This window comes from Geotrypetes seraphini, chromosome 7 (assembly GCF_902459505.1).
Source record: "Geotrypetes seraphini chromosome 7, aGeoSer1.1, whole genome shotgun sequence".
Classification (NCBI taxonomy): Eukaryota; Metazoa; Chordata; class Amphibia; order Gymnophiona; family Dermophiidae; genus Geotrypetes; species Geotrypetes seraphini.
Window position 1 is genome coordinate 189590661 of NC_047090.1, and position 12670 is coordinate 189603330.

Below are 12670 nucleotides of genomic sequence, written 5' to 3' on the forward strand. Positions count from 1 at the left end.
AGATGAAGCTTTAGGTCTCCTAGGATAAGATTGTGTGCTGCTGTAAGTGAGTTTTGGTATATGAACTTTTCAAATTCGGATCTAACCATGGCCCAGTTTCCCAGTGTTATATAACAGAGCATGCAGTTTAGTGAGTTTTTCAGTGCAGTGGAAGAGATTTGACATGCTAAAAGGTCCATGTAAGGGGTGGAAGTTTTTTCCAATATGTTTAAGGTTAGGGAGTCTTTGAGTAAGATCGCTAATCCACCTCCTCTTTTTTTCTCTCTGCAGGTCACTGTAATTTTGTATCCTTGAGGGCAGACTTCTGTAATTCTTGGGTCTGTGTCCAATATTAGCCAGGTTTCTGTGAGGAAGAGGCAGTCTAGGTTTTCGTTTTTTATCCAGGTTTTTATAAGTTCTGTTTTTGGACCTAGGGCTCTGACGTTTAAGTAGGCACAGTTAAGGGTGGTGGTTTCTGTTTCATGGTTGTGAATCGTTTTAGGGTAGATGAGTGAATTGGGTTGTGTTGCTCATCTTCCCCATGCTGGTGTTATGGGGTGTTGAACGCTTGTTTGGTGGTTGGAGTTTCTGTCTATTGGAACTCTCCTGTTAGGGTGAAGGGTTTTGATTGCAATTGAGCTAGTGGGAATGTTGGGTAGGTTGTTTGCTTCTACCTTACAGCTGGATAAGAGAAGGATTATTAATAGGATAATCTGGGTGTTTGTTTGTGGAATTAGCTTCATGCTGGTAGAGGCAGTGTAGTTTCCAGTGGTTAGGTTGTTGGCTGTGTTTAGTGTCTGGGTAGGAGAGTGGGTTGTGGAGGGAGGTGTTGAGGACCGGCGAGAAGGTAAAAGAAACTAAAACCGGCAAAATCAAACTTTTAAACTGTTGGTGAGATCCCGCTGAGCCTTCCAACTGGCTCAGCGGTGCACCGTCGGGAGGGGAGGGGGTGGAGTTTGCTCCCACGCCCAGAGTATGCCTTACTCTGCTCCTGCTCTGCCCCGAATGCTCCCGGTCCATGGGAGGAGGTGTTGAGGTCCGTCGAGAGGTAAAAGAAACTGAAACTGGCAAAAACAAACTTTTAAACTGTTGGGGAGATCCCACTGAGCCTTACAACTGGCTCAGCGGTGCACCATCGAGAGGGGAGGGGGCGGAGTTTTCTCCCATGCCCAGAGTGTGCCTTACTCTGCTCCCGCTCTGCCCCGAGTGCTCCCAGTCCATGGGGGGAGGTGTTGAGGTCCGTCGAGAGGTAAAAGAAACTGAAACCGGCAAAAACAAACTTTAAACTGTTGGGGAGATCCCAGCTGAGCCTTCCAACTGGCTCAGCGGTGCACCATCAGAAGGGGAAGGGGGCGGAGTTCGCTCCCACTGCCCAGAGTGTGCCTTACTCTGCTCCCGCTCTGCCCTGAGTGCTCCAGGTCCGTGGGGGGAGGTATTGAGGTCAGTCGAGAGGTAAAAGAAACTGAAACCGGCAAAAACAAACTTTAAACTGTTGGGGAGATCCCGCTGAGCCTTCCAACTGGCTCAGTGGTGCACCGTTGGGAGGGGAGGGGGCGGAGTTCGCTCCCACGCCCAGAGTGTGCCTTACTCTGCTCCCGCTCTGCCCCGAATACCGAGTATCAAGATACGAGCTTACATTGGAGGTTTCTGTGCTCTGCTCTTCGTTTGAAGCCTCTTCAACTGCATGGATTTTTTGTGACTGTCACGTTTTTATATTTAAGACAGCCAAGGATCCTATAAGACCCCTGAACAAGGCATTTTACTTTGCCAGATCTCAGCATGTGTTATTTGGTTTTTATCTTATGTGTCACTTGTGACTATATACATCCTTTTTGGATTGTTTTTAAGATTATTATTTTTAAGTCATTTGGGCACTGCTATATCTGATCTTCTGTTCCACAATCTTTTTGTTGTTTTGCTGCTTCATCTCCTATGTGCAACATTTTGGATTTTCTTTTTTTTCTCATTGCATTACTGGTGCAAGACATGGAGCTCCTATTACTAAGGTGTGCTAAGTGTTTTAGAGCACGCTAAATATTAGTGTAGGATAACCACACGCTAAATGCTAACATGTGCATGTTAAACTTGCACTAAAATGCGTAGCGCACCTTAGTAAAACAGGGGGATGGTGTTCAGTTCTGATGAATCAGAGAAATTCAAACAAATTTCTCTAATTCTAGATCATGTAATGGGCCTGTCTGACAAACTGAACAGTAGCAAATCAACTGGACTGGATGGTATACACAGACACACAAATGCACACAGTGGTAGACACAGTGGCTGCTAAAGAGCAAGATTTTCTGATACAGTAACATGAATTTAATACTTTATAGTTTTGAAATTGTTCAGAAGAAATAGAGTTTGGACTTACTGAAGTGCCATTTGGGCTGCCATTCTAAATGGAAGGATGAGAGAAGTGATTTAATGCTTTTTACTTCTGCAGGAGTTGAGAAGAACAAATACCAAAAAGAAAAGTTTGAACTTACCAAAACACCAGATACTGGAACCACCCTCTCTATTCTCAGGGTCAGCATTAGGGGATGCAAGGGGGCCCAGTGATACAGACAGCTCACTTAGCTGATATCAGCCATGCCTTCAGCTGCACTGGTACCGCTAAACAGGATGACAAAAGCAAAGACAGAAGCTGTGGGACTTTTTCTCATGCCTACATCGCTCTAAGTTCTTTCGCTCTTGATCCTGCCCACCCTCTGAAGTGACTTCTTGTTTTTGAGGGGCATGATTTGAGAGCAGCCGAACTTAGAGTGATACAAGCAAGAGAAAAAGTCCTGCTGCTTCTCTCTTTGGCTTTGCCGTCCAGTTTTGCAGTACCGCAGCCGAAGACAGGGATGATGGAAGCTAAGAATGGAAGATAGTCATCATGGAGGGAGTAGGGTGATAGGAAAACCCCTTTATTTCTATGGGAAAGCATGCTGTATTAAAGGCGAGCCATTTCACCAAGTTCAAATTTATTTAAAATTTGATTATTCGCCTATCTTGAATTCTAGGTGAAATACTTTCTTGGAATACAAATTTAAAACAAAGACATATACAAATTAAAATCAAAAAGAAAAGCAACAAATACCAAGAGGGAAAGAGGAGGAATTGCAATAAAGTTTAGGCTAAAAGACATTAATGGAAAAAAAATGGGACTAAAGAGAAATGAATGCAATACTGCTAATTACTTTTGACATGAAAGAAAACTTCTCATGGAAAAGTTACAAAGCAGCAACTCACTCTATTGGAGTCAATCAACAGTGGCAGACAAACATGTGAACACACAGAGTTAGACAATATAATCACAGACACAGATAAGAACCCAGATGCTCACACGCACACAGATGTAGACACAGTGGCTACAAAGAGAAAAATTTTCTGATACAATAACACCAATTCAATACTTTTGACCTTGGCAATAGTTCAGAAAAACAAAAGCTTGGACTTACCAAATTCCCACTAACCTAAATGGAAGAATGAAAGCAGTGATTTTAGAGAAGAACATCTCATGGGAAAGTCGCAGAGCAGTAAAGTCACTTTCTTGGCATCAATCAATAGAGCTAGAAACACATGTTCAAAGATACAGACAGAAAATCACAGGAATACAGAGACAGACAAGCACTGTGACCAGGAAACTCCTGTCCGAAGTAAAAAGACTGCGGGGTCAGGCAGCAGTGCAGACCCTAAACCTGTAAGCTCCAAGATAAAGCCTGTTTACCCTGCGGAAAGCAATAGGATAATACAGCCAAATAACATGGAGGAAAGGCAGGTAAGGTCCCATCCAGGAGTTCAGGCAGGGAGGGCACATAAACCACAATCCAGTCCGTATTACTCCTTTCTCAGAGCTAGGGAGAAATGTGAGATCAAGGCAGCAGGGGGTGGAGTTAGACCCCAGGCTCTGCAGTAATGGAAACCTCAAATAGGCAGAGTGCAAAGTAATCAAGGAGGAGGCTCAGCTGTTCCTGATTGTAGGAGCCCAGCAGCACACCAAGAGAGCAGCTATCACCCTTCTCCTTCAAGCCAGCCAAGAAAGTTTGCCGGACGCCAGCTCATCAGGGAAGAGAGATTCACTCCAGGGAGGTACAATAACTTTCCTAGCACATCTTGGGGTGAGGGGCTGGAAGTAGAGCCTGAAGAGGAAAATGAATTGAGAAGGCTGGGAGGCATTCAGAGTAGGGGAGGGGAGGAAAATCCAGAAGTGAAAGATTTCGAGGAGAGCCCTAATGCCCTGGAGCCAGCATGGGAAATGCTTAATGAGGGAGCCTCAGAGGTATGTATGTTTGAGGATGACAAGGACACTGAGACCTGAGCAGAAAATAGGCTCCACTCAAAGATAGGGCAGCAGTGCCCCAATTTAAGGGAAAAAAGGTATTTCCTAGAACCTCATTTTTTCCCCGCAACCCTTTGAAATAAAGTTCAGGATGTTGGGGGCATAATCGGGTGGGTCAGAAGACCTTAAGAAAAGGAAGGCTTGCCCCGCACAGCCTGGAGTCCAGGTTGTGAACGTCCTTCAAGGTGGACAGAGGGAAAAAAGTGAAAGCCAAAAACGTTTTTTTCGTGCAAATAGAATGGAAAAACCTAGTGGAAAAGTTTATTGGCACCTGTGGTGCTCAGTTGGGTGGCACCCTACTAGGGCTAGGTGAAGCCACTAGTCTGGAGTGTGGACAATACAAAGATAGTAAATAAACTGAAGGAGCCTTTTTGCTTTCTTTTGGGAGGATTCCTTTTTGCTGACAAAGCTTGTCCAGACTTTGGCCGAGGCACAGAGTTTGTGTCCTGGACTGGTGTAAAAGGAACTGCAAAAATTGATGCCTTTGTCTAGGGGACAAGGATTTAGTTCGAGGGGAAGTTTTTTTTTTTGGTACTTTAATAAACCCGGTGACATTTTGGTGAAAAGTCCAGTGTCCGGGTTTTTCCTTTGACCAACCATACAAAAGGCATTCTTAAAATCTTACCTGTGGTCCGAGCCAGGTTTTCCTACCTACTCGGGATCTAGCCTGGCTACAGGAAGTTTGTGGCACTGGTGGTATCTAGCACCACCCACAGGTTGGTGAATGAAGTGCACCAGAAAAGGAAGAAAAAGAAAAAAAAGAAAAGAGAATTCGGGTGAATTTTGGTGGCTTGTGACTGGGGAACGATAACAAGAGAACTGTTTGCAGTTTGGAAGGGAGTATTGCTGCCAGATACTGTGGGTCGAATTGGGCAATACCCCCGGATTTGAACCCTATAGTGTGGGATAATTTGAGGTTTTTTTTTCTTTTGAAAACCTGTGTGCTGGGAACAGTGGCGTTGGTGTTTTTGCTATCTTGGAAATAAACCAATTTGTGGATTACAAATATCAAGCTTGAAGGAAGTGCAGCACCAGGAGGGTGTGGTTCCCGGAGAGGAAGAGGAAGCCACAGCGAGGTGCCCAGGAGAGCAGTCTGCCATGGAGTGGAGAGGAGGCCAGATGTGCGAGCAGTATTCCGGAAGTCCTGATCGGAGGAGTGGCTGGTGAGGCCCTAATATCCCACTGCGGAGACACATCAGTCCCTGAGGTAATAGTGCTTAGGGGGTAGCTGGTGTGGATTGAGAGTAAGGGGACCAGAGAACTCTGTAATAGTAGGGGGTAAAGCCCTGAGTAAAAGAGCCGCACTTGGGGTTTCCTTTCTCTCTGATCTGTGTTCCAGGATGGAGGAGGCTAAGTTCCTGACTGGATTGGAAGCGGAGATGAACAAACTCCAGCAGTGATTCCAAGACATCCTGAAAACCCAGGCGGAGGTGTGGCAAGCGGACCACCAGGCACATCAAACTCGACATGCCAAATTGTTGCAACAGCTTGGAGCCCAGATTCAAGCCATCAACAACTTGACACAGCGTCCTACACCGCCAGTTGCCAGCCACGCTGGAGCAGTCGTCAGGACAGTAGGCGCTCCTTTCGGGGAGCCTCTAAGACTAAATAAATTGACCTCTGAAGATGATATTCAAGATTTTCTTGTAGGATTCGAGAGAATGGCTGTGGCCCCACATTGGCCAGTAGATCAGTGTTCAGTTAGGCTGATACCTTGCCTAGGGGGAAGAGCCTTAGAGGCATACTAAACCTTGAGTGCAGAACAAGCTGCAGACTACCAAACTTTAAAACAGACCCTACTGGACTACTTGGGACAGTCACATGAGTAGTACAGGGTCCAGTTTAGGGCAGTAAGGATGACTTCGGGGGAGCGTCCTAAAGCTCCATACGCCCATAACCTGCAAGTGGTTATGAGTGAGTTGGTGAGTTGGTGAGGGAACAATTCCTAGAGGCGGTGCCAGCTGCCCTAAAGAATTGGCTAATTAAACAAAATATAACGGTGCTAGGGCAAGCCGTTGGGGTGGCAGAGGCCTATTTAGAGGCTCAACACAGGGGCCTACCACTCCCGAGTCAGGAGGGTCCAAAATCCCGAGCTTCCGGAAGTCTGGAGGGACATATCAAGGCCCAGGTAGTGCTCCGCCGGCCATTAGATGTTTCTCCTGTGGGAAGCCGGGCCATAGGAGCCGGCAGTGCCAAGCCAAAATAAACCTAATGAACCGGGTTAAGTCCTTAGTACCTGGCCCTAAGGAGGAATGCATGGTCCAACTAAAATTGGAGGGGGTTCCAGTAGTAGCCTTGTTAGATTCTGGGGCCAACCATCCATCTTATCCCAGAAGGTGTGGGGGAATATCCTGAAAACTAGGAGTCAGCAGGTAGATCGGTCCCAAGGGAAATCTGAAATACAATGCATGCATGGAACTTCCTTACCTTCCGAGATAAAGAAAGTCTGGGTGGAATATCAAGGGAAAAAGCATGCCTTGAATATGGCACTTATGCCAAGGCCTCCTTATGAGGTGATCTTGGGGCGGGAGTGGCCCTATTTCTGGGAATGCTTTCGTGCTCAGGGAGGTAGGGCTCCTGTAGTGCAAGAAGAGGAGTTGGCCCAAATCTTTCCTCTAGAGGATGATTTCCTAAGTGAGCCTACCCAGAAGAGGCCCAAGAGTAGGGCCGAGAGGAGAGCAGATAAGAAAGCCTGTTGCCAAAGCAAGCAGGGAGAAGGTAAGTTGCCTTGGAAGCTCTGGGTGCCCTATGAGGTTGCGCAACATTTCCCTACCTTAGGCCGGGAGCAAAGGGGGGATCCCATGTTGAAGGATGCTATAGAGCAGTGGGAGGAAGTGGGAAGAGGATCCCGCCAATTCCAGGTGATAGGAGGCCTCCTGTACCGTGTAGGGTGGAATCCCAGGGCTGGATGTAAACAAAGGCGCTTAGTAGTGCCGGCTGTCTTTAGAAGACAAATCTTTTGGTCAATTCATAGGGACCTGGGGCAAGCTCACCTTCCCCAAGACCCAACCGTTAAACGGTTGCAGGCAAGATTTTATTGGCCTGCCCTAGTGCAAGAGGTGAGGAAATGGTGTGATGAATGCTCAGAATGTAATAAGGGGATAGAGCTTCCTACAGGGGGGGTGCCGAGGCTTCCAAGGGGGTAGTCGCAATGAGATCCAAATAGCGGTAGTCAAACAAGTTGCCAGGAAGCCAGTTTTAAAGATTATGAGGCTATCCTCTAAAGCCAGGGTGCCGGTTCGAGCAACGCCGCACTCAGTGGGAGTAGATTTAAGCAGTATCCAGGAGCTTAAGGTACCCAAGGGGGGCCGCGGTTTAGTGAATACTGGCCTGGTAGTAGCATTGCCCTAGGTGTGTTATGGGCGCATTGCGCCAAGGTTGGGATTGGCACTCCAGCACGGGATCCACATTGGGGCGAGAATGATTGACCCGGATTTCCGAGGTTCCTTGAAGATTCTAGTAATGAATCTGGGGGAAAAAGAATACAGGATAAAAGAGGGCGATTGGATTGCCCAACTTATATGTGAGCGTGCAGTGGTTCCTGAGCTGAAGGAAGAAGAAATAAGGCTGGACACGGCTTGGGGGGAGCGAGGATGGGGCTCCTAGGATTCGAAGGAGGGAGCAGGAAAAGAACCTTTACCCAAAAGGGTCCTATCATGCCTAGGGGAAGGACACTAAGAAGGGGTGGTAATGGAAAGGACTAATAGTGTTTTAAGTAGGGGGGGGTATGTGACAGGGAAGCTCCTGTCCCAAATAAAAAGACTGCGGGGTCAGGCAGCAGTGCAGACCCTAAACCTGTAAGCTCCAAGATAAAGCCTGTTTACCCTGAGAAAAGCAATAGGGTAATACAGCCAAATAGCATTGAGGGCATCCGTTGAAAATCAGGGGCGGGAAACTATGAGGTGACACCAGGAAATTCTTTTTCACTGAAAGAGTGGTTGATCGCTGGAATAGTCTACCACTACAGGTGATTGAGGCCAGCAGCGTGCCTGATTTTAAGGCCAAATGGGATCGGCACATGGGATCTATTCACAGGGCAAAGGTAGGGGAGGGACATTAAGGTGGGCAGACTAGATGGGCCGTGGGCCCTTATCTGCCGTCTATTTCTATGTTTCTATGTTTCTATGAGGGTCCCAGCCAGGAGTTCAGGCAGGGAGGGCACATAAACCACAATCCAGTCCCTATTACTCCTTTCCCAGAGCTAGGGAGAAACATGAGATCAAGGCAGCAGGGGGTGGAGTTAGCCCCCAGGCTCTGCAGTAATGGAAACCTCAAATAGGCAGAGTGCAAAGTAATCAAGGAGGAGGCTCAGCTGTTCCTGATTGTAGGAGCCCAGCAGCACACCAAGAGAGTAGCTATCACCCTTCTCCTTCAAGCCAGCCAAGAAAGTTTGCAGGACGCCAGCTCATCAGGGAAGAGAGATTCACTACAGGGAGGTACAATAACTTTTCTAGCACATCTTGGGGTGAGGGGCTGGAAGTAGAGCCTGAAGAGAAAAATGAATTGAGAAGGCTGGGAGGCATTCAGAGTGGGGGAGGGGAGGAACAGCCAGAAGTGAAAGACTTCGAGGAGAGCCCTAATGCCCTGGAGCCAGCATGGGAAATGCTTAGTGAGGGAGCCTCAGAGGTATGTATGTTTGAGGATGACAATGACACTGAGACCTGAGCAGAAAATAGGCTCCACTCAAAGATAGGGCAGCAGTGCCCCAATTTAAGGGAAAAAAGATTTTATGATACAATAACACCAATTAAATACTTTTGACCTTGGCTATAGTTCAGAAAAACAAAATCTTGGACTTACCGAATTCCCTTTAATGTCACGTAAATGGAAGGATGAGAGCAGTGATTTTAGAAAAGAGCATCTCACTGGGAACTCACAGAGCAGTCACTTTATTTGGATCAGTCAATAGAGGCAGACGAACATATGAACACAGATGCAGACGCATAAATGAACACAGACACACAAATGTATACAGAGGTAGATACAGTGGCTGCAAAAGTGCAAAATGTTTTGATAGCAATTTAATGCTTTTTACTTCAGCAGGATTGAGAACAACAAATACCAAGAAGAAAAGTTTGAACTTACCAAAACAATTTGACCTCTAGTGCCTGTCAAAGAAGAGCTTGAATTTAATGTTGCTGCTAGATTTATTTGGAAGCCTAAAGCAAATACATTAATTAAGTTAAAGATGCCAATGGGACTGATATGCCTAAAATAACCCTGCACTCATTCTCCGTGACCATTTCTTTGCAAACCACCCCCTGCCCTGGTAATGGTAACCAGTGGAAAATTGTCAGTGGGTATCATGTTCCTACAGTTAAACAATCACATTTAGTATATAAACAGCTCCTCTGTCTCCCCATGCACCCCACTAACATGGGAGACAGATGTCGGCCATAAAGCCTTCTAGGTATTCACAGTGAATATGGAGGCTTCTGCTCAAAGTTCTGTAATAATTTTAAGGTTACTTACACTGATAGCAGCTGCTCAGAGCCACTAGCAGAAAAGCTACTGAGATCTTCATGGATGGGTTGGTTGTATATTGAGTCTTGAGCTTCAATAGACAAAGGATTGTAGGTAGAGAGCCCTGTGCTCTGAGCTCATATATATACTGTGAATATCCTCCTTACTCCGCCCAGGATCTCCGGTGACAGCTCAGCTTCTGGCATCATCTATGAGGTCATTTGGTTCTGTCTATGCACTAAATCTTGTACAAGTGCCAATCCCTTTCATCTACTTAAGACTTTCTGTGAGAAAAGAAAGCAAGTAATGTCCTAACTGACAAGCATTTTGTAAATCAAAAGAAAGATGTGTACAAGGCACATCAGATATTGCCAGGTTTGAACCCCAATTGTGGATGTATTTGAAAGTTCCTAGAATCTTCCCAGGCTATTAATTTTCCTAGTCACAAATATGTAATTCTAGAAACCTTTTCTGTATGGAAACAAGATTTTTCGGTAAAATCAGGTGTTTATAAAACTGTAGCGCAGGGGTGTCCAACCCGTGGCCCTTGGGCTGTATGTGGCTCCGTGAAGTATTTTGTGCGACCCCCGCTCACGCTCGAGGGTGATGTGGTATTTTCCTCTGCCGCCCCCGGGTGATTTTCAGTCTTGCCAGCTCCATCCTCCATCTTGCTGCAGCATTGCTCAAAGCTGCGAGCAGCAGATCCTATGTGCCTGTTGTGGCTGACCTAGAAGTGTTCCCTCTGACGTTGCAATGTCAGAAGGAATGCTTCCAGATCAGTTGTAGGAGACACATGGAAGCCACTGCCCGCGGCTTTGAGCTCATGTTGCAGGCACTTAAACATCATCAGAAGCAACAATAACTTTTAAAAAATGGGCAAAACTCTGGACTGCCACCGCTCCATTCCCCAAGACCCTTCAGCCAGATCCTGGTGAGCCCAGAATAACTGAAGATCAACACGGCCACTGAGGAGGAGCTGATGACCCTGCCGGGGGTGAGCTGGGCTATGGCGCACTGAGCCTGCAGAGCGAAGAGCTCGAGCTCCTTGTTGGCGGCCTGGGGCAGCTGCAGGTGGTGTGCACACCCCTCGAGCCCTTCCCCAGTGCTGACCCTTACATGGCCACATTGAACCTACAGCGCTGCTCCATGGACAAGGCCTACAACCCAGTGCTTTGCATGACCTGGCTGGAGAATGAGAAGGAATCAGCAGTATTAAGCAAATGCTTCACTTTGGCCAGGAGTAATTTGAGGGTGAGTGTTGCACTGCTGATGGCTGTGGGGGGGAGAAATGCTGCTTCTGCACAGGGAAGGGAAGGGGGAAGAGAAATGCTGCTGCTGCTGCATCCAATTGGGGAGAGAGAGGGAAAGAGGGAGAAGGAAAAGGGAGAGGAATGAGAGATGGCAAGTCCATTGGAGGGAGATACCAGACCATGGAGGGGGAGGAAGAAATGCATGGGGAAAGGAAAGAAGGAGGGAGGGAAAGAAAGGAAGGAGAGGGGATGCCAGATAATGGAGGGCAAGGGGAAGGGGGAGTTGGAAGGAGAGGAAAGTTGCCAGGGCATGAGGGGAGGGAAGGGAAACTAAGGAGACAAATTCCAGACCAGAGGGAGAAGAGGTGCCAGAGAGGAGGTACCAGGGTATGGGGGAGTGAAGGGAAGGAGATAGAGATGCCAGACCATAGGGTGGAATGGTTAGGAAGGAAGGAAAGAAGAAGAAAGAGATGCCAGAGCATAGGGGAGGGGGTGAAGACAGAAAAATGAAGAGGGGGTGAAGCTGAAATGAATCATATACAAATGAGAGAAGGGACACAGGATAGACAGTTTATGGAAGGAGCCCTCTCTTCTCCAGTCTCATAAAGATCCAAGCTATTCCCCTGTGCTAAAATAATCTTTAAAATCAACAGGCTTAGGAACTGGAAGTTACAGACACCAGCAATGAGTAGCCCTTCAGGAGAAGGCAGAGAGGGCTGGGGGCAGCAGTGAAGGAGACAGAATGAAGGGAAAGATAGAGGGGAGCATGAGCCATAAGATGGAAGAATGGAGGGAATGAAAGAAAGAGATGCAGAGGTGAGGGAGATAATAGAAAAGGATAATTGGGTATATGAGAGAGGGAAAGAAATGGTGCAATTGTGGAGATAAAGAAAGAGGAGAACTGTTGGGCAGAGAGAGGAGGGACAGAGACAGAGAGAGAATTATTGGACATGGTGGTGGGAGAGGAGTGAGGTAGAGATGCATGGGTGCAAAGAGAAGGGGGAGAACATGCTGGGCCAAGGAAGCCTCCTGGACTTTTTTTGAGGGGGAACAGGGTATTAAAAGAAGAGCCAGATTGGGCCTGGTGGGAGAGCTTATGGGACCAGAAACAGAGGACAGAGAAAGAGATGGTAGGCAATGGTCTGAAGGAAGAGAAGTTGGACCTGGGGTAGTGTGGCAGGAGAGGGAAAGAGATACTTGAAGGGAGAACTGTTAGGAAGAGAAAGAAAAAAATGGTGGACCTGGGGAAGGGAGGCAGGCAGGCAGGGGGAGAGATGGGATGGGGGCAGTTGGGAAGAGAAAGGGAGAGAAGTTCGATCTGGGGATGGGAGGGAGGGAGAAATGTTAGGCCTGTGGATGGAAGGCAGAGAGATGCAGTATCTCTTTTTTTTATCTCCATTTCATTGTTCAGCATCAAGGGGGGAGGGAAGAAGAAAAACAGAAAAGAGAGGGAGCAAAATGTTGGACCATAGAGATAGAGGAGGAGAGATGGAACCATGGAAGGGCAGGAGGGAAGAGACCTGGGATAAGATAATGCTAGGGTATGGAAAGAAAGGGACAGGGAGTTATAGCCTGACTAGTGGAGAGAGGGAGGAGAATTTTGAAAGTGGTGAACCATGTGGATGAGGTCAAAATGGAAATGTCAAGATGAGTG

At 47.2% G+C, this 12670-nt stretch overlaps 1 protein-coding gene across 5 annotated transcripts in view; it reads right to left on the bottom strand.

Annotated features, from left to right (window-relative positions):
* Positions 1-9866, bottom strand: part of LOC117364169 (uncharacterized transmembrane protein DDB_G0289901-like) — a 374119-nt gene extending 364253 nt beyond the window's left edge. For all 5 annotated transcript variants that reach the window (XM_033953100.1, XM_033953103.1, XM_033953102.1 and 2 more), the window contains exons 1-4: positions 9776-9866; positions 9389-9411; positions 3423-3437; positions 2351-2374 (exon numbers count right to left, since the gene is read on the bottom strand). In XM_033953100.1, the coding sequence (XP_033808991.1) occupies positions 2351-2374; positions 3423-3437; positions 9389-9411; positions 9776-9827 (114 nt within the window). In that variant the 5' untranslated portion in view covers positions 9828-9866. The remainder of the gene's footprint in view (positions 1-2350; positions 2375-3422; positions 3438-9388; positions 9412-9775) is intronic.
* Between the last annotated feature and the right edge of the window lie 2804 nt (positions 9867-12670).